At 34.8% G+C, this 25,737-nt stretch overlaps 3 protein-coding genes and 4 non-coding genes across 7 annotated transcripts; 6 read left to right on the forward strand and 1 right to left on the reverse strand.

Moving 5' to 3' along the window:
- Positions 1-1,061: 1,061 nt before the first annotated feature.
- Positions 1,062-1,155, forward strand: LOC135599605 (small nucleolar RNA snoR27). The gene has a single exon (XR_010481953.1). It is a non-coding gene; the product is annotated as a small nucleolar RNA snoR27 (small nucleolar RNA).
- A 240-nt stretch (positions 1,156-1,395) lies between these two features.
- Positions 1,396-1,486, forward strand: LOC135599602 (small nucleolar RNA snoR26). The gene has a single exon (XR_010481950.1). It is a non-coding gene; the product is annotated as a small nucleolar RNA snoR26 (small nucleolar RNA).
- Positions 1,487-1,879: 393 nt separating this feature from the next.
- LOC135599604 (small nucleolar RNA snoR27) lies at positions 1,880-1,973 on the forward strand. The gene has a single exon (XR_010481952.1). It is a non-coding gene; the product is annotated as a small nucleolar RNA snoR27 (small nucleolar RNA).
- A 2,273-nt stretch (positions 1,974-4,246) lies between these two features.
- Positions 4,247-6,098, forward strand: LOC135598572 (tubulin beta-2 chain-like). Its single transcript, XM_065092601.1, has 3 exons — positions 4,247-4,734; positions 4,820-5,089; positions 5,184-6,098. The coding sequence occupies exons 1-3, from the start codon at positions 4,341-4,343 to the stop codon at positions 5,861-5,863; spliced, it is 1,344 nt and encodes a 447-aa protein (XP_064948673.1). The 5' UTR covers positions 4,247-4,340; the 3' UTR covers positions 5,864-6,098.
- A 4,505-nt stretch (positions 6,099-10,603) lies between these two features.
- LOC135599575 (U5 spliceosomal RNA) lies at positions 10,604-10,721 on the reverse strand. The gene has a single exon (XR_010481928.1). It is a non-coding gene; the product is annotated as a U5 spliceosomal RNA (small nuclear RNA).
- Positions 10,722-13,447: 2,726 nt separating this feature from the next.
- LOC135598573 (PRA1 family protein A1-like) lies at positions 13,448-18,644 on the forward strand. The gene is made up of 8 exons (XM_065092602.1): positions 13,448-13,806; positions 14,106-14,146; positions 14,268-14,346; positions 16,452-16,538; positions 16,629-16,717; positions 16,812-16,883; positions 16,977-17,104; positions 18,428-18,644. Exons 1-7 carry the CDS (start codon positions 13,649-13,651, stop codon positions 17,078-17,080), a joined length of 630 nt encoding a protein of 209 aa, XP_064948674.1. The 5' UTR covers positions 13,448-13,648; the 3' UTR covers positions 17,081-17,104; positions 18,428-18,644.
- A 1,351-nt stretch (positions 18,645-19,995) lies between these two features.
- LOC135598574 (CASP-like protein 5B3) lies at positions 19,996-24,532 on the forward strand. The gene is made up of 3 exons (XM_065092603.1): positions 19,996-20,414; positions 22,330-22,462; positions 24,229-24,532. The coding sequence occupies exons 1-3, from the start codon at positions 20,284-20,286 to the stop codon at positions 24,427-24,429; spliced, it is 465 nt and encodes a 154-aa protein (XP_064948675.1). The 5' UTR covers positions 19,996-20,283; the 3' UTR covers positions 24,430-24,532.
- Positions 24,533-25,737: the final 1,205 nt, after the last annotated feature.

Raw genomic sequence — 25,737 nt, forward strand, 5'->3', positions numbered from 1 at the left:
CGAAATTTCACAAGATAAATATAATAGTCACTAATTTCACTCGTACAAAAATTTGAGCTGACCATTTATTTATTTACTTGAGCTTGAAAATGAGCCCAAATACAGTTTAAATCAATTTCTCTATTGTTGTCATTTAATAATAAAATTGGTACAATATACTTGGATGATTTTCCTAAAAAAACTCATATTTTAGATCAATATCTCTTATTTTATTTTTTTTAAATAGTATCTCTAATTAAGCAAATAACTTAAATTCCCTTTCAAAACTACCTCTTATTGTGTTTTGGCATGGTATATTATTTTTAGCTTGTAATATTTAGAATACCGTAATAAAAATACTATAAGACCTACTCGAAACATTATAAATAATTTAAATACATTCTCAATCTAAACCAAACTAATATGGTATAATGACAATCAAGAAGACATAATATGATATTACTTATAAATTTTTTTAATATTTATAGTATTTTTAACACCACAATGAAACATTGAAAATGCTATTAAAAATATTATAGATTAGTGAATATTATATATATAAATTAAAAAAATTAGTAAAAAATGAGGAAAAGTTTTTTGAGGAGTATTTTTAAATTAAAGTTACTATTTAATAAAAATAAAAAAAATGCTTCTAAAAAAAATCAAAATATAAATATTTTATAGGAAAATCGCCCAATATACTTTTTAAATGAGTTCCACTGTTGAACAACTTCATTCAGATCAATTGGACCCGATCGTGATCGAGATTGGGGTTCGAAGCAAGCTCTCTCCCCGTGATCGGCTTTAACCTGATCTGGGCGTCGCGTCCACGGCCAGGTGAATCCCTAACATGCTTCACCCACTGTGGATCACGAAATCGGAAACCAATCGGGAATTAGGGTTCCATCGCAAGCAAGCCTACTTAGCCGGCGTCTATAAAATCTTAGGGTTCCCCCCCTTCCGGCTCATTCCAGCGCCGCCCAATCAGCATCAGCTTCTTGTTTCCTTTCTGCCCCCTGATGTCGATCTTTTACCCGCTGTGGGTTGATCTTTTTTATCACTCTGCTGGTTCATAGTTGGTCTTTCGATCAGTGATGCGAACATAAATCTGCGTTATCTTTCTGTAACTCGCTCGTTTTGGGTGGTGAAGATGGCTATAGTGCACTGAGATCAGATCAACTTACTATGTTTTTGCGGAATTCTTCATGATGGATTTCCTTGTGGCTTTCCTCAGTTCGTTAAGCGTGTTTCCTTCATTTCATATTATTTCTTATTCTTGGTAAATATTGGATTCCTGATTTAGAATTTTTAGCTGTTCGCTTCCCCGACTCAATTTGTTCAATCTATTACGTTTGTGTTTGTTTATTTTTTATTTGGGTACCAAATAAATTTGTCGTTTCTTTGATTGCTAGAGAGACGGCATCGTTGATGTAAAAAAACTCTTTTGTTATCCTTGCACTTTGATATCCCATGAAGAAAGTTTGGGGAATTTTTGTCTGAGATGCCATTCAACTCTCTCTATAGCTCCTTAATTTGATGTTTTCACTATTTCTTGGTGTTAAAAATAGTGTTGTTTTGTTTCTGTGAAGGATCATGATCCTTTTCAATTTAAATGGACTTATTTGAGGATCTAGTGTTTGTAATGGCAGTGGTGTTGATATGCCCCTCACTATGATTTGGTGGGTTTTTGTCAATGCTTGCAGGGAATTTAGTACCAGTTTTAAAAGAAAAGCAAAATGTTATTAGATTTTACTTTTTGTATTTAAATAATTAAAAGAAAACTAGGAACTTGGATGATTTTGCTTGCTTGAATTAGAGATAGCCTGTAGTTCTTGAGGCCCTTATTCAAGAGCTCCATGTTGTGATCTTCTTAGGTATTTGTCAGATTGCTTGATTGAATATTTGATTAGTGATGTGATTTGTACATAATCTGCGTTATCTTTCTGCAACTCCTGTCAAGGAATTGAAGATGACTGTGATACACTGAGATTAATATTGTTTTTGTTCTTTGTAAAACATATAAGCACAAAGTTCTTTATGGCCTTATTTTGCTCACCAGAGTTGTTTTTTTTTTTCTTTTCCATTGCAATTTATCGATTATAAATGGCATCTCTTATTTCAGTGAATAGTCAATGACATCAGAGGGATTTTAAACGAATAAGATTGTGATCTAGGTGGAATATAATGAAATAAAGTCACTTCTAAGGTTTCCTATGAAATGAGTCATGGAAGGGCTTCTGTTCATTTGTTGAGAACATATTGTTCATTGGCTGTGAGTTGAACTCTGGCAGTATGTGGATCTTAAATGTTTTTTTTTCTTTTCATGGTTATTACTCATATTTTTGAACCATGCATTTTTTATGTCTCATTTAGGAATATTTTGGATTTTTTTTAATTATTTATTTTAGTTGTAGATATCATGTTACAATGGTTTTCTTTTTGGGCATTTTTTTAAAAAATATTTATATTTTGGGTGTTTTTCAAAAGATAATCCTCTCTTTTATTTTTTTTTATAATATTTTTAATTTAAAAAATAGTTAAAATATTCCTCAAAAAGTTTATTTGTTAAACTTTTTTGCTTGTTTTTTTGCCAATGTTTAAATTATTGTAGTGTTTTTTAATAACATTTACAGTGTAGTGTTTAGATAATTCATAATGTTTATAAGTAGGTTTTACAATATTTTTGTTGAGGTGGTTAAAAGTTAAAACATTGTAATAGGTTAAAAATACTATAAGGGAAAACTTTTTAGGGCAGTTTGAATAATTTTTAAATAAAAAATACTCTTTGGAGAAAAAAAGAGAGTAAAATGTGGAGTATCGATTGAAAAAAAAAGGAATATTTTTCAAGAAATTTATCCATCCTCTCTAATGGTTCGTGTGTGCGGTTGTAATTTTGCCTTATTAGCTCTTGTAAAACAAAAATAATAATAATGTCATTGCTCATGAAGGATTGCATTCCTGTTGTCAGCTGTTATGATTTGTTTGCTATACAATTGAAGGGTTACATTCCGCACTAGGGATTACTTCACTAAACAATTGAAAATTGCAGTTATCCTTGATGAGTTAACCATCAGTTCATCTTTCAAAGATGATTGATGTTGGTTTTCCTTTGTTGCATGTACATGAATGTAATGCATTGGTAAATGTAATGCAGAGTCAGACAGTTCGACTTTGTATTTTTTTTCTATATACTGTTAATTTGTAGTCAGCCTTTTTCGCCTCCTAAGAAATAAAATGCTTAGTAGTAATTGCTTGCAGTATTCTCTCAATGCATGCAAGTGCTGTGGTCAGAATAAGTCATTAAACTTGTACACTCCAAAATTTCCATCGTCTCCCAAGTAATCTAAAAACTAGAATTTTGTTGTTATAATGGTACTCAATATATTGTCGAATAGTCTCTTTTTTTAATTTCGACCTTCCTTCCTTAATTAATCTCGACTGGTAACACAAATATCACAGATTTTTAATTGATCTGGTGCATGGACACAAGTGGAGTCAAAATCAAATTGCATATCTTTCTTTAGCCGGCCTTAAACACCAATTTCATTCAATTACGTAAATAATAAATCGTATCTGTCCCTCGCTATTGTTGCGAAGAATTAAAGTTATCCAATAAGATTACTCCATTCCTGATGGAGAAGGAAGGAGCAAGTAAAGGGCGCGTTCAAATCATTGGAATTGTAAGGTGTCGGGTCAAATTAAAAAATAGTTTAGTTTAAGGTATTTCGAATTAAAATCATTTAATATATACTTAATTAATTTTAAATTTTATGTAATTTAAAATATATATGAATTTTATGTAACTTAAGATTTGATTCGATGAATTGATTCAGTTAATCGAATCAAATTAGAATTTTGATGTGATTGGATTGACATTCTGTTAGTTTGGTTCAGGTTCAGTTTGATTTTTTTATTTAATTTAAATACTCTTAATAAGAAGATATTAAAATAATAATAAAAAATATTATTATTAAATATACTAATAAATAATTAATATTTATTATTATTATAAAGAGGCTCTCTATGGAGCAGTGGCCAAGCATGAGAAACCCGCTCCCTCGTCTTGTCGCCTGCAAGCTGCTACTTGGCCGTTTGAAATTTGAAATCCCCATCACCGACCCTTGCTTCCCTCTCCGTTTGAATAGTAGCCGTTGCAGTTCGGCGACAGCTCTTCCATAACGACCCCCCATAACTAGCCGTTACCCCTCCACCCTCTGGTTCCTCCTCCTCTTCCTCTATATATGTGAAACGCCCATTCGCTTCTTTCCCTTCCCTCATCACCGCTACAGCGTCAAATCGTTCGCTTGGTTGGTTTCGGCAACGAAGAAAAGCGAGAGAGAAAAGAGGAGCGAGATAAGAAGATGAGGGAGATTCTTCACGTCCAGGGGGGCCAATGCGGCAACCAGATTGGGGCCAAGTTCTGGGAGGTGGTGTGCGCGGAGCACGGGATCGACGCCACTGGCCGCTACTGCGGCGACTCGGAACTGCAGCTGGAGAGGGTGAACGTGTACTACAACGAGGCCAGCTGCGGCCGCTTCGTCCCTCGCGCCGTGCTCATGGACCTCGAGCCCGGCACCATGGACAGCGTCCGGTCCGGCCACTACGGTCAGATCTTCCGTCCCGACAACTTCGTTTTCGGCCAGTCCGGCGCCGGCAACAACTGGGCCAAGGGCCACTATACCGAGGGCGCCGAGCTCATTGACTCCGTCCTTGACGTCGTCCGCAAGGAGGCCGAGAACTGTGACTGTCTCCAAGGTATTTGTTCTTTGTTCTCCGACAAACTCCGGGTGCTATCTGTTCTGGAGAGCACCTGTTTGATCAATTGTTCTACTCGGGGCAGGGTTCCAGGTTTGTCATTCGTTGGGTGGAGGGACGGGGTCGGGTATGGGGACGCTGCTGATATCCAAGATCAGGGAGGAGTACCCTGACCGGATGATGCTCACCTTCTCCGTCTTCCCCTCGCCAAAGGTCTCCGACACGGTCGTGGAACCTTACAACGCCACGCTCTCCGTGCACCAGCTCGTCGAGAACGCCGATGAATGCATGGTTCTTGACAACGAAGCTCTCTACGACATCTGCTTCAGAACCCTCAAGCTCACCACTCCCAGCTGTAATGAGTCTTCTCCGCCTCCCCCCGCTGCCACGCAACTGCTATTCTACTGTCGGATGATACTGACGATTTCTTTGGTTATTTCTGCGAGAAGTTGGTGACTTGAACCACTTGATCTCTGCAACCATGTCGGGGGTGACGTGCTGCCTGAGGTTCCCAGGGCAACTCAATTCAGACCTCCGGAAGCTGGCCGTCAACCTCATCCCCTTCCCCCGCCTCCACTTCTTCATGGTGGGCTTCGCCCCCCTGACCTCGCGCGGCTCGCAACAGTACCGCGCCCTGACGGTGCCGGAGCTGACCCAGCAGATGTGGGACGCCAAGAACATGATGTGCGCCGCCGACCCTCGCCACGGGCGGTACCTCACGGCCTCGGCCATGTTCCGCGGCAAGATGAGCACCAAGGAGGTGGACGAGCAGATGATCAACGTGCAGAACAAGAACTCGTCCTACTTCGTGGAGTGGATCCCCAACAACGTGAAGTCGACGGTGTGCGACATCCCGCCGACGGGCCTCAAAATGGCGTCGACGTTCATCGGGAACTCTACGTCGATCCAGGAGATGTTCCGGCGGGTGAGCGAGCAGTTCACGGCCATGTTCAGGCGGAAGGCCTTCTTGCACTGGTACACAGGGGAAGGGATGGACGAGATGGAGTTCACGGAGGCGGAGAGCAATATGAACGACCTGGTGGCGGAGTATCAGCAGTATCAGGACGCGACGGCGGATGTGGAGGAGGATTACGAGGAAGAGGAAGAGGAAGAGGAGGAGGAGGCCTGATGCTGATGCTGCCATGGGGTGTTAGCCCACTGCAACTTCCGGTTGCCAGTCATGTTGAATTGGTTCCTCATTCGTACTTGATGGGTATAATTAGAAGCAAGCAAAATTCTAGGAGTAGTTAGTTTCTTCTTTTCAGGTTTAGGAAGCCATAGTTATATAGGTGATAGGGAAGACCTTCCTATAAGCTGGTTTTGACTCCTAATTATTATCTAAAATTTATATTGGCATTGCCATACGAATGGGGGTCTTCAGTTTTGACTCTCGACCATCAGACTGTGTATTTGATTAGATTGGCTCAGACTCGAATGACCAAAAATATTTTAACATGGTAAGAATAATAAATTATTTGGCTGTAATCAGAACATAGGCGAGATTTGAAATAGGCACCAAAGGTCAAAATAGGAATTAAAGGGTAGGAAAATTTAGGTAACATGAGGAAATTATTTATAATTTTTTCTAATTATAGATGAGGCTCTCTCATCCATGCTCGATGTTGTCTTAGTTACAATGACTTTGATCATGAACATAGGCAATGTTGTCTCTTATTTACTAATACTGATCCTTGATGGTCAAATCATTATAATTTTATTTAGAAGAAATATTTATTATTATTATTATTATTATTATTATTATTATTATATCAAAATTTTAATTTTTAATAAACTTATAATAACAATTAGGCAATTTATCCCTAAAAAAACCCTAATTGACACCTCATTTTTTATATTTAGCAAGGGCATCCTTTTTTTTTTTTTGCATAGTAGGATCAAAATGCCCTCGATAATTTAAAAATACCCTTATTTTTTATTTTTACCAAAGGCGTCCTTTGACCTTAGGTTGATTTGATTTTCTAGCTTGAACCGACATGATGGACTGAATTGGATTAAATTTATTGAACTAGACAGATTTAGTATAACTCTAGTATTAATTTTTTTTTTATGGCCTAATAGTCTTTCTATTTTTTTTCAAATCACCCTGTTGCCCCTATTCTATCGATGTAATAACAATGGTTCAACAATGGTGAACCTTGTTACTAGTGGTGGGCGACAACATCGTCGTCATTATCATTTTCGTCATCATTTTTATCCTTCGCAAGCCCTATTTATTGGGTTGGGGTTCCTACTAATAAGCATTAGGCATTGATTGTTGCACCATCACTATCGAGTCCTAGTGGCATCGTCGCTATCAGATCCTAGTGGCATCATCATCGTTAGCCAAGAATTCCTCACCATCATCATCTTTGTCGAGCCCTACCAACAAGCCATTATTGAGAGAGGAAGGGGTCAATCGTCGTTCCCAACAGGACACATGAACAAAATTACATTGACCTTCTTGGTATTCATCATTATCATGGCCATTAGTTAAGCATTAAGCTTCGTGTAGCCTTAATGATTAATGATTTATTATCGTATTGACATGTAGCCTTTTGCACAGAAGTTGAATCGCGGTAGGACTTAACATAGTATTTGTGAAATATTTGTAGTACAATTGGAGTCTCAACCTCGGCTTCATAGTGTCACTGAAGCGCCTTGGCAATGTCATTAAAGCATTAATTGCATTGGCTTATTGTTTAGCAATCATCGTTGTAAGCATAAAAAATATATAGTGTTAAGTGATTACATATTTGTAGTTTAATATTATTAATTTTGAAGTAAAAAAATGAGCAGAGAATAGAGAAGAAGTAAAAAAACGGAGCAAAACATTTGATGCATATAAAATTATTGGTGAGTTGATCAATTTCAATTAAAACCTCTTAGAGGATAATGTTACATAAGAAGATGACTTTAACCTTAATGCATTAACTTCATATCTAGATGAAGATGAACTTATGACCTATATATATTAGACAGGTAATAATTTGCTACTATTTATATTACAATATAAAATATAAAGATTTATTATGATATTTAATACTGAGTCCTTCATGTTTTGTAGGTAATTAAAGATGTTTTAGAGTTTAAAAGAGCTTTGCAAAAATGTTATTATTAATACATTGACACCTCCAAAGAAAGAATAAATATCAAAGTCAAAAGATAAGGTGAGATTTTATATTGTTCACCCTCACTTAAGTAATATTTTTGAAGTCCAAATGTCTATCGAGATCATCATAGCAGACTTGGAATAGAGGAACTATTCATGTCAATGTTTTAAAATATTTGATATTTCATTCTCTCCTACAATAGCTGTTATTGGGTTTTTGAATTCTAATCTATATAATTATTATGATGATTATTTTTTACAGAATATTTAAAGAAGACTTACAATGACACCAACTTCTCAATAAAAATCAAGTAGTTTTGGATTAAAAAACCTAATGATAAGAATATCTTACCTCCCAAAAATATAAAACAACTAGGTAGAAGGAAGAAAACAAGACAGAATTAAGAATCGATAATAAAATTCTTAGAAAGTGTTCAATGTGTTAGTAATTAGGTCACAATTGATAGTCAAACAAAATTTATCACTTGTATAAGTCAATGTTCTAAACTATAAAGCAATACGATTTCTTCTTCTTTTTTTTTGTAAAACCTACTTTTAATTAGTTTTTTATTATCTACATTAGCTATAGAAGGTGGTTTTTAATCCAAAATCATAGTTTCAACATCTATAAGTTCCTCGTGGGGACCCTTAAAATTAGAACAATATCATTAGGGCTAAACTCGATTAGGACTCTACTAAACATAAAAGTAGATTCCTCGATCTAATAATCTAAAATACTATACAAAGTAGATTGATAGGTAAGGATGCTAGGAATATCATCTGGATGATGAAAATATGTCCTCCTACGAACATGATGATAACAAACCTAATGAAAAATGAAAGTCAGATGAGCTCGACTCACAACACTAGATTCATAATAGAAATATCTAAAATGATTGATATAACAATAGGATAGGATCGTGAAGGGAGTTTAGTGATGGCTAAAGAATGATAGGATAGTGAAGAAAGAAGTGATGAAGGAGGGAGCGAAGGAGGAACGGGTTTTTGAAGCTTCTTACACTTATTCAACTTTAAACCTAAAAAGAAAATTCAATTAGTTGTATATAGCTTAATAATAATTAATATAATTCTTTAAGTTATGATATATATTATATGTATTAATGACTTCTGTCTTCCTTTCACCAAGTCAAAATGATCTACATAATGACATCATTCTTTATACACCAGCAAAATTATATGTTATAAATATGACATTATATCCAAAGTTTATGATTAAAAAAAAGATAAATCCAAACATTAATATATCATAAAATATATTAGAGAGTTTAGCACTCTTATATTCTAATCAAGTAATATGCATAACTAATTAAATCAAAATCAAATATGTGATCGAGTGTAACTCGTGTGATCCAAGCGTAACCCTAGTGTAACATAAGTGTAAATAGAAAAATTATCTCTAAAGTTATCCAAACTTCTCAAAAACTATCATACCGTAATTCTAAAATATTTGATATCTTATATATTTTTTTAAAATTTTGAGTCATTAATTGATGAAATAAGAGATTCCTACATTGAATCTATGATCCCCAAACCTAACTAAGCTTCTTCAAACTATAATAACATGTTTCTAATCGCTATTATATTATTTTTTTGGGTTATTAATTGGCAAAATAGAGGATTCATACATTGAATGTGTGATCTAGACTCAAGTATAAATATTTTTAATTATCCCCAAACCTGTTTAAACCTTTTCAAAATTATAATAACATGTTTCTAACGATCATTATATTATGTTTTATTTTTTCTTATTTTTTGGATCATTAATTGGTAAAATAGAAAATTCTTACAATGAATCTATGATGTAACTCAAGTTTAAATATCTTTGATTATCCCCAAATCTACTTAGATTTCTCGAAAACTATAATATCATGTTCTAACATGTTTTATATTATTTTTTATATTTTTTTATTATTTTAGAGTCAATAAGTGCTCAAATAATTTTTCTTCAAAAGTACATGACTCTTTTTCTTGTTATTCAATTCATTATTTTCTTTATAGCTATTGTGTCATTTCTTTTGGATTGTTGAAAATCTTATCGTATCTCCACCAAATGTCGATCAATCTATCGTAGTTGGATCTGTAGGGAATCTTCAGTTGAATCCGTCGATTAAGTCTTGAATTCAGACATGGTAGAGTAGTGGTATAGTCTGTTGAATTCCACGATTAGGAAGCAAAGTACCTCCTCGATGGGTGGTTCAATAAGTCAAGTGCTCTTGGGATATCGACACCATATTGGGTGAGGGAACCTCGATGGATATCGACGCTAGAGACGATTGAGCTAGTGATAGTGGCTTATTAGATCCTAAGTTTCCATACATATAATATTTCTAAAGGTATTAAATGCTTAATTAAATATCAATTATTTTAAATTATATAACATGATATATAATAGTGTTTTATGTATATCAATTATTGGATCCTCTTCTACTTCCTTCTCCTCCTCTAGTTTAATTGATTCAATCATTTGATCAGTTTTATACATAAAACATAATTCACTCATAATTTTATCTAAATTTCCCATGAGCAGATATAGCAGGTTATCCTATTTGGGGTTATTAAAAATATGAGAAAATTTTTCATGTAAAAGAATTTTCATAGTATTTTATAGATTGTTTTAAAAATTTTAAAAACAAAAATTTGAGAGACATAAATTTAAAATTTACTGTAACCCTCACTTCATGGGTGACTGTACTCTCCCACTAAGAGAGAAACAAATATTGGCTGTTGAGTTGTTAGGGCCCCCTTTAACGGGAAAAGAGCCCTCCAAAAATTGGCGTATGCTGCTTTATGTGACGAGCACACGGTATTCTTTAGTAAAAGGCGAAAGAATAGTTCGCTTTGTGCTCACCACGCAGCTGCGTGACTTCTCTAAGGCGAGGCCAGCCTCTTCATATACCATATTGGCTCCATCTACAGGTGTACTCAAGCCATGTGGGACTAAAGTACTTCTTGCCTCTTCTTCTTACGCGTACTCATCCGTGCACCAAATCAGCATCTCCTTCCCACTCATCTGCAAACCCAAACTCCCAAAAAAATTTTACATATTATATTATGAGTAAATTCTAAAAAATCTTAATTTTAAAGAATTCTAGCGTAGCATCTTTTCTTTCATAAAAGATGATTTTATCTATGTGCCTTCATCCTCTTTCACCCTTGGTCACTTCCAACTATACCTCTAACAACCTTCACATGCGGGCCTCTCACTCTCTGCTCCTCATCTCTATCATTATTGTTATTATCCTCGGCGAAAGGGATTATAGTTGAAGATGATGATGATGATAGAGAAAGAGAGAAGAAGAAGCTAGGATGACAATGCAAGGTGGAAACAACTATGCACGGAGGGTGAGGGGGTCGCATGAGGAGGTGACCAAGGACCCATGCATGGTGGCAACCAATGGCATACATGTAGAGGCATAGGCGACTAGGTGCGAAGGTAGTTCTCGACGGTCTTCCTCCGTCCTATTTGATTGTCGTGGACATAATAACCAGAAAAGGAAGCTTGAATGCCCTCTTTATCAATGATACCATCACATCGAGATTAGATTGGGGCATGTTACCAAACAGGGGAGAGGAGGCAAGGGTGATGGTGTGGGACGGAGGTGGTGGTTGACGCAACATGAGGGTTAGTGGGGCAAAGGCAGAAGCTAACACAGTTAGAGGGGATGAGGGTTGTGAGCGAAGGATAGGGATAAAACATACGGAAGTAAAATCATCTATTATATGAAGGAAAAGATGTTCTACGAGAACATTTGAAAATAGGAGTACCTTGTAATATTTTTTAAAAATTAAAATTTTTTTTCAAGAATTTAAGTTAAAAGTATTATAAAAAAATTAAAGATAATTACTATATTTTTTTGGACTATCGAAAATACCAAACTCCGATGAGAAGAGATTTTATTCTTTACCTTGATGACTTTTTTAATGTATCTCTCTCAAGTAAGAAATTTTGGCATTTTGTCCTCTCTATAATTTAGTTTATTATATTCATCATTTTTAAACTTGGATACTTGGCATATATGCTATTGCAAAATTATCTTCTTTAGTTGACTGCCGAAATAGAAATATTAAAAAACATATTGACATCAAATTTCCTTCAATTAGTCATGATAGTGAAAATTATTAAGTGCATATTATAGTATTTTTAAAATATTTATAATTTCACTTAAATTCACTATTATTAATTATAATTAATAGTTATGCATGTATAAATGCATGCATGTATGTCACAAGCCCTAGAATCGAGGTTATTCAACAAGATATACTGAAAATTTTGTTTATGATTTATTTTTTTGCTTAAGTTAGGGTGTAAATAGGAGCATTCCATATATATGATACGACTTGAGAATCATAAGTAGGGAACTTTTTATAATTGAGTCTTTTGATAAGGCGCTTAGCCAACACCTTTGAGAGCAAGTGGTGTAGTTCATTAGAAATTACTAATCATTAATTAGTTTTGGGGAGACTCATTAAATTAGTAGACATTATAGTTACTACTAAGATGGTTTACTTAAATAGCACATGTGAGAAGCTCGATTGATGTGTTGGGGCGATCGGGTGCGTAAGGTTGTATCGAGTCACACTGATATGAGTGTGATGCTTGATCGACTTATCGGACTAACATGGAACTCAATCGAATATGATGTGTCACTAAATCATCTACATATTATACCTCCTTAACAAGCTAATATCTTCAATAATTATATTAAGATTTTAAACACTACTCTAATAAATTGATCTATATATATATATATATATATATATTAAGAGAGAGGATGAGCAAATTCTTGAAAAAAAAAAATATCTTTAAGAAATTCTTATAAAGCATCTCAACTTTCTAAAATTTTCATAAAGTATTTTTTATAAATAATAATTTTATCTGGCCACCATCGAATCTATCGTCTCATCCTTATTATTATTATTATCATTTATAACCCTTGCAAAGGGACGAAGGGGTGCAAGGGCCATTGTCTTTGCTTTTGTCGTGTTCACTTGTGGCCCTCATGTGAGGAAGGAGGGGGAACAAAGATGGGTTTGCGGAGGCAATGATGACCCTCGTGCGATGGCTGCAAGTGAGGATGACAAAGGTCGTTGTCGCCTCCACATCTTCTCCTTCCTCATGCGAGGGTGAGACAGGCAGAATCGGGTCTGACATGAGCCGATGTGATTCACAAAAGTGATGATAGTTCAACTGGAATAAAAGAAAGGAGAGGTAACACAAGGGTGATGCAGACGGAAGTACGTTTGGCGAGAGCGAAGGGCATAATTATCTATTTCACACAACAAAAAATGTTGTATATGAATTTATCCAATATAAGATTTTTTTAAAAAAATTCACCCACTTAATATTTATAAGGTTACTTATATATATATATATACATGTATGTATATATGTACATATATACATACAGGTACGTATATATATATATATGTATATATATATATATATATATATATATATTATATAACGAGGGTAATCTTCGTAAATTGTCATAAATAATGTGACCGGTGGACGAAGTTCCTAAGCCACCTGACTACCGCAAACGCAAAAGCCGACACGCCGAGCCGACTCCTTTCCATAAACCAAATTCCCCGAAACAATCAATTTCCTCTCCTCTCCTCTCCTCTTTCTCTCTCTCTCTCTCTCTCTCTCGGGGAGGAAAAATCGTTACCCAAAACCTCGTCGTCCCCGAGATCGATCCTTCTCCTTCTGCTTTTTGCCTTCCCTGGGTCGGTTTTCTAGGGTTCCGATCGAACCACAGGCGTCGTCCTGTAAGTCGTCGAACGATGGATTGGGGCAACGTCACGACGGAGGATCTGATCGACGCCCTCCGAGAGGTGGACTGGTCCTCGCCGCCCCGCCCTGTCTCCGAGTTCTTCTCCCGCTTCACCCTCCCCCGATCCTACTCGAAATGGAACAGCCGCCTCAAGTGCAACCTGTACTAGTAAGATCTCAGCCGTTTCACGGTCGATCTCCCCTTTCTTGTTGAGTTCATACGATGAATTGGATCCCTTGTGATAGAGTTTCTTTAGTTTCCATAGATGCTTATGTCTTGTACCCGATTGCAATTTGGATATACTTGAATTAGAAAAGATATAGTATGTGCTTTCTTCTCCATCCTTCATTCTGTCCTTCTGGAGGCCCTTGCATTATGTAACAAATCGTCTCATCTTTTGAATATGAATTTTCGTGTTATTATAGAGGATGATGGTACTTGTTTCTGTTTAATTTGTTCTTTTGCAGCTACCGCACAAATTACTTCCTTTTGATCATCTTCGTCCTAGGTAAGAAAGCTTCTGATGCAGTCAATTGTGATATATTGATGTATTATATTTGCTTTAAGTCTTTTTTATACTTTGTTTTTCTAATAATTATATTGTTCTCATTTTTTTGGCTTGACCGCAGGGTTGGGATTTCTTAGGAAACCTCTTGCAATTATTGCTGCTTTTCTGACAGGCCTAAGCATTGCTTTCCTAAATGATAGGTAAGCAGATTCCTGTTTCTAAAAAAAATCCTGATCAGTAAATATTATTAAGGTGCTATTTGCCGAGTGAAAATTTGTTATTTCTGATTCATGTATCTGATGCTGTTGATGCTATGAATATTAGAAAACTTGTATTCCTTCCTAGTGTTTGAATTATTTTTGTTTTTGGTTGATTGCTGCAGAAACAAGAGAGTTAGGGAACAGTTTGACTGTTTATAATATGGCCTACTGAAGAGTAACTAATTAACCATTTTTATGTTATCATTGTTGGTTCATGGGACAGGTTTACAGTGTCGATGGTATATCACTTGAATTTCCTGATTCGATTGACAACACTCAAATAAAAAAAGAAAATTTAATGAATTTGCGGAACACGTTAGATGTTCTTTTCCATGTTCATGCACAAGTAGGTAGGAAATAAAGTGCACAAAGGGGTTAGCGACAAATTATTGATGAATTTCTTATTTATTTCTGGGGAATGACATTGAATGAATTGAGTGTTGAAGTATCATGTGTTTTCTTATTGTCTTTTATGCAAAATAAATAGAAAATTTGAGTAATCAAGATATGTCATGTCGAATCTTTTGGGATTAGAGTCAAATTACCAAGGCATTCCCTATCTATTTCTCTTATTAAGATCTTAATAAGAATTTAATTTTTAATGTCCCTCTTGAAATCAAGTGCATGAAGAAATGTTGTATGGCATCAAGAACACATCCTATAGATATGCAGGGCATGGAAAGCAGCCTAGTACACCGAGCATACTAATAAGGTAAACTAAACTATTTGACTAAATCAAGTATCAAGAACAATACCACCCTTGAATCTTGCAAGTCACACCAAGCTCTGGATCTGGAAATTTTGAAAGATGACAGAATGAGTATATACCCACTAATTAAACTAGTCATTAGCATGGGTTAGGCATGAATCTTATTGACTACATAATACTAGAATATTCAGGTTACAGTTTAACACATACTGCAAAATGTTATTTGTATCGAAGAAAGTGGACCGAAAAAAATTAATTTAAAATATTTTTATATATCGCAATAATAGATTTTTCAGAATAAAGTGATCTAACTGATGAACAAAACCTTATATTACTCTATGTAACATTGAACATACATGATCATCAAAATATCACATACTGTTTCTTTTAGGATTACAAATATCAAAAGATATCAGAGAGCATAGTACCAAAAGTATACTACTCATAGATACAAATTATTAAAAATAGGTCTTAGGTATTGACTATGATAAAAATTAAACACAGTGGTATAGGTTAGACCAACTCATAGATAACGTTACACTTCACTCCGGTGATCTGGCTCAGATAACAGATAGGCCACTTGCTCACCTCTGCAATCTGCATTATGTTGGAACTAGTACCTTAGGGTTGTAGCTAGCATGTCAACATGGCTAATGTTTAATCCCGTTGGCAGGGCAAGACCGTAACCTTAACCCCAAGAAGACATTACATCAGATAATCCTTTTTTTTTATTTTAAAACATATTGGATTTATAAAATAACCCTTGAACTTGTACATTTTCCAAATCCAGACAAAGAACCAAGGTCACACAATTTTTTCACATATGTTACTTTTTTTCCGAATCTATTATTGGATTTGACCTGAGATCAATTATTATAATCCAATTGACACTACATGTGAGTTATCGTTGTTCAAGTCACTTTTTTTTAGTTGAAGTAATTCTTCCACATTTTGCTAAAACTGTCCTACCAAGAGGGTTTTAAACTGGAATTGGTGCAATTTAATTCCAGGGTAAGAACTCTGAATTTAACCTAGTCTTACAATTTTGTGAACTAATTTAGGTGAGGAATGGTCTTCTGTGTATAGTGCATGTGGCACTACTATATTTGTATAGCTAACTTAATTGTATCCAATGGGTTATTCCTTCATTCATTGGTTAAGAGTAATCCATCAATCACAATTTTGTTGAGCTTATGTTATTACTTGATATATTTAATATGAGCTGCACCAATTGATTTCACAGTAATTGCAATGCCCTTTCTCTGTTAGCTACATTCAGGATGAAGCTGACTGACCTTTGTGATACTAAATATCTGCTTATGATCTGAATTTACAGCTTTGCAGTTTGTTTCAATGAGAAAGTGACAAGGACTGTTAGGCAGTTCTCTCCACATCTGGCTGCAAAGTTGAGGCCACCTATGACGTGAGTCTTTTCTTAAGTTTCGGAGTGATTCTTACTTTCTGTTTATCAATTAACCAAGTATATGTATGGCATTTGAATCTGTACATCTAGGCCTGTTCTTCGTGCACGGTCATCTGCAAAAAGGGCAATTCATATATGTGGATGTCGTCGCTGGGTGTTTGTCTTAATATTCTCAGCAGGTGTTATCCTAGATCTTTTTTCATTGATTTCATACATTCTTTGAATACTGTTGCTTGTTTCATTGTCAACTAATGAAACAAGCTCTTGTTACAGCTAGTTGCATCCTCTGGTTGACCTCCTGCAACCTCCTCACAATTCTTTGGGCACTTGTCATTGGACTACTTGGTATAAGAAAAAACAAATCAATTTCAGTTTTGCTTCTGTTGTAATCTTGAATGTTCTGAATTTTGATAAAATCTTATGGTGTTGTACCTTCAGCAATACTGCTTCATGCAAGCTTCCGAACACCTAATTTAAAAGCACGTCTTAACACATTCCGCGAGGAGTTCCGTGCAGTATGGCGCAATTATAGTGAGCTGTAACCAGTCTTGTGGAGATTAGTTCATGTGAGTGGTTTACAAGTTTAGTGTCTTGTATTCTGTCAACAGTTAATGTTTTTTTCAAAATGGAATGAAAATTTTACATATGCAATATCAATTGAAGTTAATTTCCAAGTCAATGCATTTTTTCATATTGGAATTTACATTTCATGAAATATTTTAGAACTGGTTGCTAGCCATGCTGAATTCCAATTTGCTAACATTTCTGCGTAATACTATAAGAAAGTTCTGGCTGGCACAAGTGTGTGTGTGTGTGTGTGTATACACACACACAATGATGCTGGATATTCTACTGATATGCTTAGGAAATGTGTAAAAGGGCTTCGTGTCTTAAATATGGATCTACAATGGGACATCCAACGATGATGCTAAGTACTCTATCTTCATATCTTAGAAAATGTGTAATAGGACTTCATGTATTTAGTTAAATATGAATCTAAAGTTGTTGATTACAAAAATTCAAAAGTCATGAAGATTTTTTTTGCAATTTACAATTTGGTAATCAGGACTGAATCATTTGTCATTGTCCATCGCAATCTCTTTGAAGCTTTTTTTAAGCTGGTATTCTATAATTAATTTGGAAATACTTTTTCTCAGGAAAGCCAAGTTCATTGATTATAAAAATTCAAAAGTTCATGAAGATTTTCTTTGCACTTTGCAATTTGGTAATCAGAACTGAATCATTTGTCAATGTCCATTGCAATCTCTTTGAAGCTTTTTTAAAGCTGGTATTCTATTAATTATTTTGGAAATACTTTTTCTCTAGAAAGCCAACTAGGAGAATAAAGAAATTTGGTTGGTATAAAGCTTTGATTTGGTCAGAGAAAAACAGAAAAATCTGAAATTTTTGGTAAGAAACAGTACCATGATTGGTGTATTTTCTTTCCAAAATGATCTTAACAAAATACACACGACAGGAAAATTGCATTTTGGATTTGGGATGGGATTGATGTCTGTTCATGCTGGATCTACATGAAGATCAACCATACCATATCTGAATTGAGTTTGCCTTGTATTGGTTATGAAGTGAGAAGACCATAATTTAGAGATTAAGTCATAATTTTAATTCATCCCAGGCATATGTTTGGTAAATTAACATTATAACACAATTTTTGAGGCCTTGTATCCCTTTTTATCTACTCGTATCCTTCTGATATGCTTCATGCTTCTTTCATTATGTATAATTTTACCTGGAATGAGAAAGAACACAGAGTTAATATAATGGTGGCCATGTGGCTGCAGCTATTTCTGAGCTAGTTTTGCACTGATGATGATTTTTAAGCTATTTTCTTGTGTATATCAAGATGAATATTATTTTAATTGTTGCAGGGTTTGGCAATCAAAGTAGTGGAAGTCATCTTTCTTTGATGGATGATAGTATGCTGAAACTTGTAAGATTTTAATGCCTTCGTTTCTCTCGAATCTTTTCAGATCCCACTAATGAAAGAATTCTAGATATGTAAACAGTAATCTATCTTCATTATAATGTACCTCATTGTTTGAATTTGTATTATTTAAATGAAGTCTCTTTCAAACGCTGAGATGATATCAAGCCATCAGTTGATCCTTCCTTGTCATTCATTTCGTTGTAGCATTCTTGACGAATGCATCGGCTGTCACTAATTGCTGCTTTACCTGGGAAGAACATGTCTTGCATGAATATCAAGCAGGATTTTATCTCTGGCTTTCTGAAATCAATAGTATTGAGCTATAATAATTTCGATCTTGATTTCAGGTCTTGGATTCAGTCAATGAGTAGCTTATTAGATTTGTAGGTCTTTCTTAGCTGGGTACTTGTTAACATCCAGCAGACTGTCCTCCAACCCTTCTATATGATGTAATTATGTCACTGTAACTCTTCAATGGTTTCTAATATTTAATGTCTCTTAAAAAAAATGATTCTCTTCCAAGATTTAATCATGCAGTGGAAGTTAGCCGCTGATAATTACATCTAGAAGATTTAAATATTTGAAGGAATATATATTTTCTACTAATATTTATAGGGTTTAACACACGATTTGTATACTTTAGAAGAATAGATATGTAAAAAAAAATCCTTTTTAATTATCCTACAACACACTCTCTGTGTGCAAACTTTAGAAGAATGTGTGTATGTGTATATATATAAACATTTGATTGGCCCAGTGCCAGCCTACAAATCTACTTGGTGCACCTCGGCTCCGTCGAACAAGGCGGCAAGTAAAGAAAAATCCATTAAAATGGAAAGAATCGTTGGAATATTCCAATGCTGCGATTCTTCAAACTCTTGTTCTTCCCGTCGAATTTATTGGCCATTTGATCTCTCGTTGTCCGTTCCAAGGAAAAGGAGTTTATGTTATGTTTATTATTTCAAAGTCTAAAACTAATATATTTGCAAATAATATTTTAGTTATTATATATATATATAAAATTGGAGTTCAAAGAGAGATTGGAATTTACATGAATGTATATGCTAGACTTAATTCACAGCGACTCTGTTACGTTTTGATCAGATACTTTTCGCCATATCAAATTCAGGATCAAAATTGAACATATCAAAATAAATATAAAATCATTGATTTCATTAGGTAATATAATTTTTTTTGAATAATTGATATCGAATTAAAGATCCAAATTAAATATACCAATTGTTTTTGAAGATATCAGTTAGTTTAATTTATAAAATATTGACAATTTATTATAAGGTCCTGAGCTTAAATTTAACTTTTATCACTTATCTTATATATATATAATTTTAAATTAAAAATATAATAGATCATATATAATTTGGTTTAAATAAAGATGATGTACATTTTCCACCACATTAAAAAGGAAACCTCGCCAAACACACGTCATTATCCAAGCAAAGGCTGGACGTGGGAGCCGTGACGCGCACGCACACACCAAAAAAACACTTCTGTTGCTTAATGGTTGTCCGGTAAACCAATCAAGCGTAGAATAATAGAAAGAGGCCTCTCAACCAAATGCCCCTCCTCCTTTCGGCGTGGGAATTGAATTCTCCCTCTCCTCCATCGCTCCTCGTTTTGGGAGATCCTTATCCAATAATTTCACCCCTTCGATCTAGAAATTGCCAGTTCGGGTCTTGAATTCGCTGCTATTGGCCGAGAAAGGCGGGAATTCTGTTGGGAGATCCAGCACCAGGAAGCCATTCTGGATCGGACTGGCTAGGGTTCTGGGAGGCGGAGATGAAGGTGGTCTTTGGGAGCCCGGGGACGTGGAGCGGGCTGCTGCTGAGGACTGGGCAGTGGGTTTTCGCCGGGGCTTCCATCGGGGTGATGCTCTCCGCCTTCGGCTTCTCCAATTACACCGCTTTCTGGTACTGATTGCTGAGCTCTTTCTTATTTCGAGCTAAGGAAGTGTCATTTGTTGTTCCCTTTGTTCTCAATTTGAGTGATCTGAGTCGGTTTTCCTTAATTCTGTCGTTGTCGGGCTCTTTGATTTGGTATATGACTTACTGCTTTAGATAACATTTTGTGTTTATGATCTTACGTTGGCACTACTGTTTTATTAAGTTCTTAGCACACATGCGCAGCGCAGATATTGAGATAAATTCTGAGAGGTGATGGCTGGAAATTTTAGATATGATTGGCCTGTAAGAATTGTTCTGAAAGAAAACAGAACATTTGATGTTTTCAGAAAGATGGTGTTCCTCATCTGTGTGGTAGAATTTGTTTGATTCCAATTTGAATCTTTATCACTAAGGTCTCTGAATTAGTTGGGATGTGCTGCCTGTTGATATTCTAGGAGATGTTGATTGGCTTTTACTGTATCTAGGTACATTGATCGATGTTTGGAAGTTGTTACTCAAAAATTGAAATAGATAACTGGGAGCAACTCAGATGACTTTGATTTATATTTATATGACACTTCTATGAAAACCCTTGATTGCTAATGTGATTATTTTCATTGGGTGCTACTTTCCAACGGAAGGTCCACAACAGAGATCATGGGAGTGAGTCTTGGGAGATTATTACAAGCAAAATAATTACAGAATTTATGGAAGTGTTGCTTCTCATTTATCGCTTGGTAGTTATCATCGACTCTTTTCATTTCTGGTACTTCCCATCAGTCATCTCAAGAGTATTTATGAGAATGTTGTTCTCATTTATTGCTTGGTAATTAGCATTGACCCTTATCATTGCTGGTACTTCAACATTATCGTTCTGATTCGTCATGGTTGGACTAACAAGAGCAGAGCACTTCAAAGAGGTAAGTGGATATCCATGTTCAAGCACATAAATCGAAGTCTGCAAGGTTCATGTGAAACCTACTATCAAATTGTCTAATTTGATGATTCTGTGGTAGTTAATTAGTTGATGCTCCATCTCTTTTATTGGTATACTTGGTTGTAACATTCAATAATTTGATGCCCAAGATGGTAACATAATCAGCATTTTCTTTTCTCAGACATCTTGAGTTCCACAGGCATGTTAACGACCATCAATCAATGTAGCTGCTTGAACACCATGAAATGATATGCAGTATACATAGATATTCAGATTAGAAATCATTTAAAGACACCTGCTTGTCATTCTCTGTTTTCAATTTCTTGGACTATTTGAACCACATAATGTGGAAGTCCTCATTCCTGTTTATTGGTCTATTGCGTAACTTGTAGTTATTTATTCTTGATGTCGGTCTTTAGGTTTTATCACGTGTTTTGTTGAAGGATTTGTCATTCACCAATGAACCTTTGTCGGTGGTTCCCTATTTTTTCCAATTTATATATTCTACTTTGATTCCAGAACCTGTTGATATAATACGAATCACTACACTATTGTCAAATCATGCCTAAGCCGTTTATAGATACATCATCATTGATAGTACGAGTAAAAGAACATTTTAGAGCATAAAATAGAGGGCCGTCTTTTACATCCAGATCTTCTTACTAGTTGACATTTTCTTTGGTTGATGAGATTATTCAGAACCTCAAACTCTTGAATTGACACTATGTGGATTCAAGAGTAAATGGTACTGACATTTCACACTATGATAAGCATTTTCTTTATTTCTGTTTTATTAACATAGCTAAATTTATCAGCATGGGATTAAAAGTAATAAAGTTCAATAGCTCTATGTCACTATGTTGAACGATATTTTAAGATGTGACAAATGCATTTCAAATATAATATTTTGAGAATATTCTTTTGAACTCTTGTTTGAAACATCAGATACTGCCGAAGTTGTTTTCTTCATATATATACATCTTGATGATGCTATTTTTCATTCAGCTACTTGATTGCTTCTATGGGACTACAAGCTCTATGGAGTTTGGGTCTTGCATGCCTTGATATCTATGCTCTAAAGGTGAAAAGAGATTTGCACAACCCTTTGCTAGTAAGTTTGTTCGTGGTGGGTGATTGGGTAAGTATGTTCTTATTTTTAACTTGATTATTAGTAACTGTGTGCATTTAGGTGGCTTTCTTGGAAGTCTTATCTATCATAATGTGTTATCATGATTAAAGTTATACATAAATATTCATTGATGGACTTGTTTGTCATCTCATTTTCTGTTTACATATATCTATACATACAGATATACATATACACGTACTACATGTTTGTGTGTGTATGTGTTTTGTACTACATGTATGTGTATGTGTTTGAGCTAGAAACCTATCAGATGGATTGAGGCCTTAACCTTGTCAATTCAAATGAATCAGTCATCCTGGTAGGATTTAAGCTCAAGTATCTTACCTTACATATATCCATATGCGTTTGTGTTTAGTGGACCTGTTATCATACATTACTATAATGGACCTTTAATCAATATCATGAGACAATTTCCAAAGCTAAAATCAGTATATCTTTAATCTTCTACTACAACACTTCTTATGATCATGGTAACAAAAAATCAATATGGCTTATCTCACTGCTTTTATAATTCTGCTCCTGAAAATGCTTCATACTTGTATCCTCATAAGGCCAGTTTGCTACCCAACAACATCGATTTTCCAATATTGAAATGGCTGCTTTCATGTATTTGATAGAAGTATTTTGGACTTCAAAGTAGTCTCCTGGATAACTACTTAAAGGTTTGTCATGTTACATTTATGCTTGTTTGAACCATTGTCTAAAGACTTTTTGTTTGTAACATTTGTGAGAGAGGTCCAGTAGTGGCTTTGTTTGAAATTCTGCTCAGTGCCAAAATGTCATGGTTTTTTCTTGCAATGTTGAAAGTTTAGAGTACTCAGTGACTTTGATTTTGACATCTTTCATGAAGTACTCCTACATTCAGATGATGAGTATGCTACTCAAGATTGAAAATCTTGTGAGCAATTGATGTAGTGCTGCCTGATAGCTTCTGTTAATACTGTAGCATTACAATGGACCAGTTGACCCAATCTGAATAAAGTGACGTTTTTGGTGTGTCTGTGGTATAGAAGCATGAACCTTGCATAGAGCTTGAAAATAATGACATATCACAAAGTTTAACTCAAAAAGCTGTTTATGGTGGAAACAAATTAAGTGAGCTGATTAAGTTGGAGAACTAATAAATGAATACTAGTAGAACAAAACCATTTGCAATTAGAAACATATATATATTTTTTAGCAAGAAGTAATGCTACATAAGTTTGGAATAACTCACACATGAAAGCATGAGGCATTTGTTGGAAATTAAATTCAACTCTATATTTAGGTAAGAAGTTTATTAAACATTGATAGTTACCGTGAACCTTATAACACAGCTTTCAAAGTTTCCAATAAATCATTGCATGTGGTGACTACAACAGTAGATATGACATTGAGTTTTCTAGATTTTCATATTATTATTTTTCCATAAGTTTAATTTAGGAATGATGTTGGAAACTAAATCTATATATATATATATATATATATATATATATATATATATAGATAAGAAATCAGTTTTGAGTCCTAATAGAATAAGGAGTCCTATTAACTTAGGTTAGAGCATAGTATTTATGTATAGATCTTATAACATGAGAGATCAAGACAGAGAGATTATGACTTTTAAGGCTTGTGAAATTAAGAAATATTGATGAATAAAAAAAAAGAATGTATGCCTTCTCCACAATTATCGAATGCTACCATCCTATTGAGAAATTTTCAGCAGCATTCCCTTTAGCTTATGTGGCACTCAAACTAACATTTGTAAGCTAATACAGGTAACGGCAGCTCTGTCACTTGCGGCGGCATGCTCGTCGGCAGGTGTGACGGTTTTGTTCGTGAGGGACACAGATTTCTGCAAAGCATATCCTCAGTTCTCATGTGGCAGATACCAAATTTCCACTACCATGGCATTCATCACATGGCTGTTAGTTGCAACATCTTCCCTAGTCATGTTTTGGATCTTGACATCTGCTTAAGTTTACATGTACATTGTATTTTTTTTCTTTTTTTCTTGTAGTATCAGTCTCTGTAAAGAAACAAAAGAAAAATATTGTTATTTGAATATCGCCTTTGCACGTAGCATGAATTTTGGATACAATTAGTGAAGAATGTTTTGACATAATAATCGTATCTTTCAAATCGGTATGTGGTTGCTCATCTTGGCTTGAACATAATATTTTTGAACCTTCAATTAAACATTTGGTTGCCATGGTCTTAGCGTTTAATCAGCTTGCAATTATTAGAAATATCATGATCCTGCAATTTGCTGTTGTTCTTCCCCTGGATTATGGTTTTACAGCTGTGTTTTGATACATCAAGTTATTCTTGAATTAGTAAGGTTAGAGTTTAAAAGTAGTAGGTTAAGAGATTAATGATACATGACACACTTCACTGGAAAAAAGTGCTATTTTTTTATTTGAAGTATAAAATATTTTGGTACTAAGAATCATTGCAGATTATTGATTCCTGATCAAACAATCCGTTCCATAACATGAGCATACTTAAGCCACGCTAAGTAAATAGAAGTTAGCCACGCTAAGTAAATAGAAGTTAGGCACGCTAAGTAAATAGAAGTTTCAAGTAAATGTTATAGGGTTAAGGTCTATTTTATCTCATATGATTTTAGCCATGGGCTTTTTAAGTCATTACGATTTACCCGTGTTTAAAATAATCCTTATATTTTCAAAAACATAACATATAAGTCTCTTTCGTTAAGTCTAAATTAGCATACGTTAGAGTCTTGTTTATCTAGCATGTTGATTCATAATAAATCGTTAATATAATAAAATATGTAATTTAATTTTTTTTTTAAAATTGAGATCTTCATAAATGGCAAGAGGAGGTGTCGTCGTGGAAGCAACCACCAGTAGCAGCACCAAGCCGTTACCGCCTAGTAGGGCGTCGTATGCACGTATCCTCTTTCGTGTTGACGACGAGCTCAGGAGCTTTTAGTCCTGCCTCAGGTGGATGTGTGTTGACCAATCCGATGTTAGGCTTTATTCATAAAATAAAATATCAATAAAATAGAAGACTTTATTCATAAAATAAAATATCAATAAAATAAATCTAGTTATAGTCGCTTTACCACAATTTTGAGGGGGCCCCTACTGTTTATCAAATTAAACGTATCTAAAAAGAAATCCTTCATGTAAAACCTTCTCCTTGATTTAGATTGAGAAAATAGTACGGATCTTATGAAATCATGAGTGATGACTTGACTCTATTATCAATCCTATTTTCGATAAACGATAATTATTATTATTTTGTTATTTTACTATTCATAA

This window comes from Musa acuminata, chromosome BXJ2-1, assembly GCF_036884655.1.
Source record: "Musa acuminata AAA Group cultivar baxijiao chromosome BXJ2-1, Cavendish_Baxijiao_AAA, whole genome shotgun sequence".
Classification (NCBI taxonomy): Eukaryota; Viridiplantae; Streptophyta; class Magnoliopsida; order Zingiberales; family Musaceae; genus Musa; species Musa acuminata.

Excerpts from the sequence above, each read along its gene's own strand:
- LOC135598572 (XM_065092601.1), top strand. The coding sequence starts at position 4,341 with ATGAGGGAGATTCTTCACGTCCAGGGGGGCCAATGCGGCAACCAGATT. Across the intron at positions 4,735-4,819 it reads GAACTGTGACTGTCTCCAAG|GGTTCCAGGTTTGTCATTCG; the intron begins GTATTTGTTCTT and ends TACTCGGGGCAG. Across the intron at positions 5,090-5,183 it reads CAAGCTCACCACTCCCAGCT|TTGGTGACTTGAACCACTTG; the intron begins GTAATGAGTCTT and ends TTCTGCGAGAAG.
- LOC135598573 (XM_065092602.1), top strand. The coding sequence starts at position 13,649 with ATGGATTGGGGCAACGTCACGACGGAGGATCTGATCGACGCCCTCCGA. Across the intron at positions 14,147-14,267 it reads TTTGATCATCTTCGTCCTAG|GGTTGGGATTTCTTAGGAAA; the intron begins GTAAGAAAGCTT and ends GCTTGACCGCAG. Across the intron at positions 16,718-16,811 it reads TGTCTTAATATTCTCAGCAG|CTAGTTGCATCCTCTGGTTG; the intron begins GTGTTATCCTAG and ends CTCTTGTTACAG.
- LOC135598574 (XM_065092603.1), top strand. The coding sequence starts at position 20,284 with ATGAAGGTGGTCTTTGGGAGCCCGGGGACGTGGAGCGGGCTGCTGCTG. Across the intron at positions 20,415-22,329 it reads TCCAATTACACCGCTTTCTG|CTACTTGATTGCTTCTATGG; the intron begins GTACTGATTGCT and ends TTTTTCATTCAG. Across the intron at positions 22,463-24,228 it reads TGTTCGTGGTGGGTGATTGG|GTAACGGCAGCTCTGTCACT; the intron begins GTAAGTATGTTC and ends AAGCTAATACAG.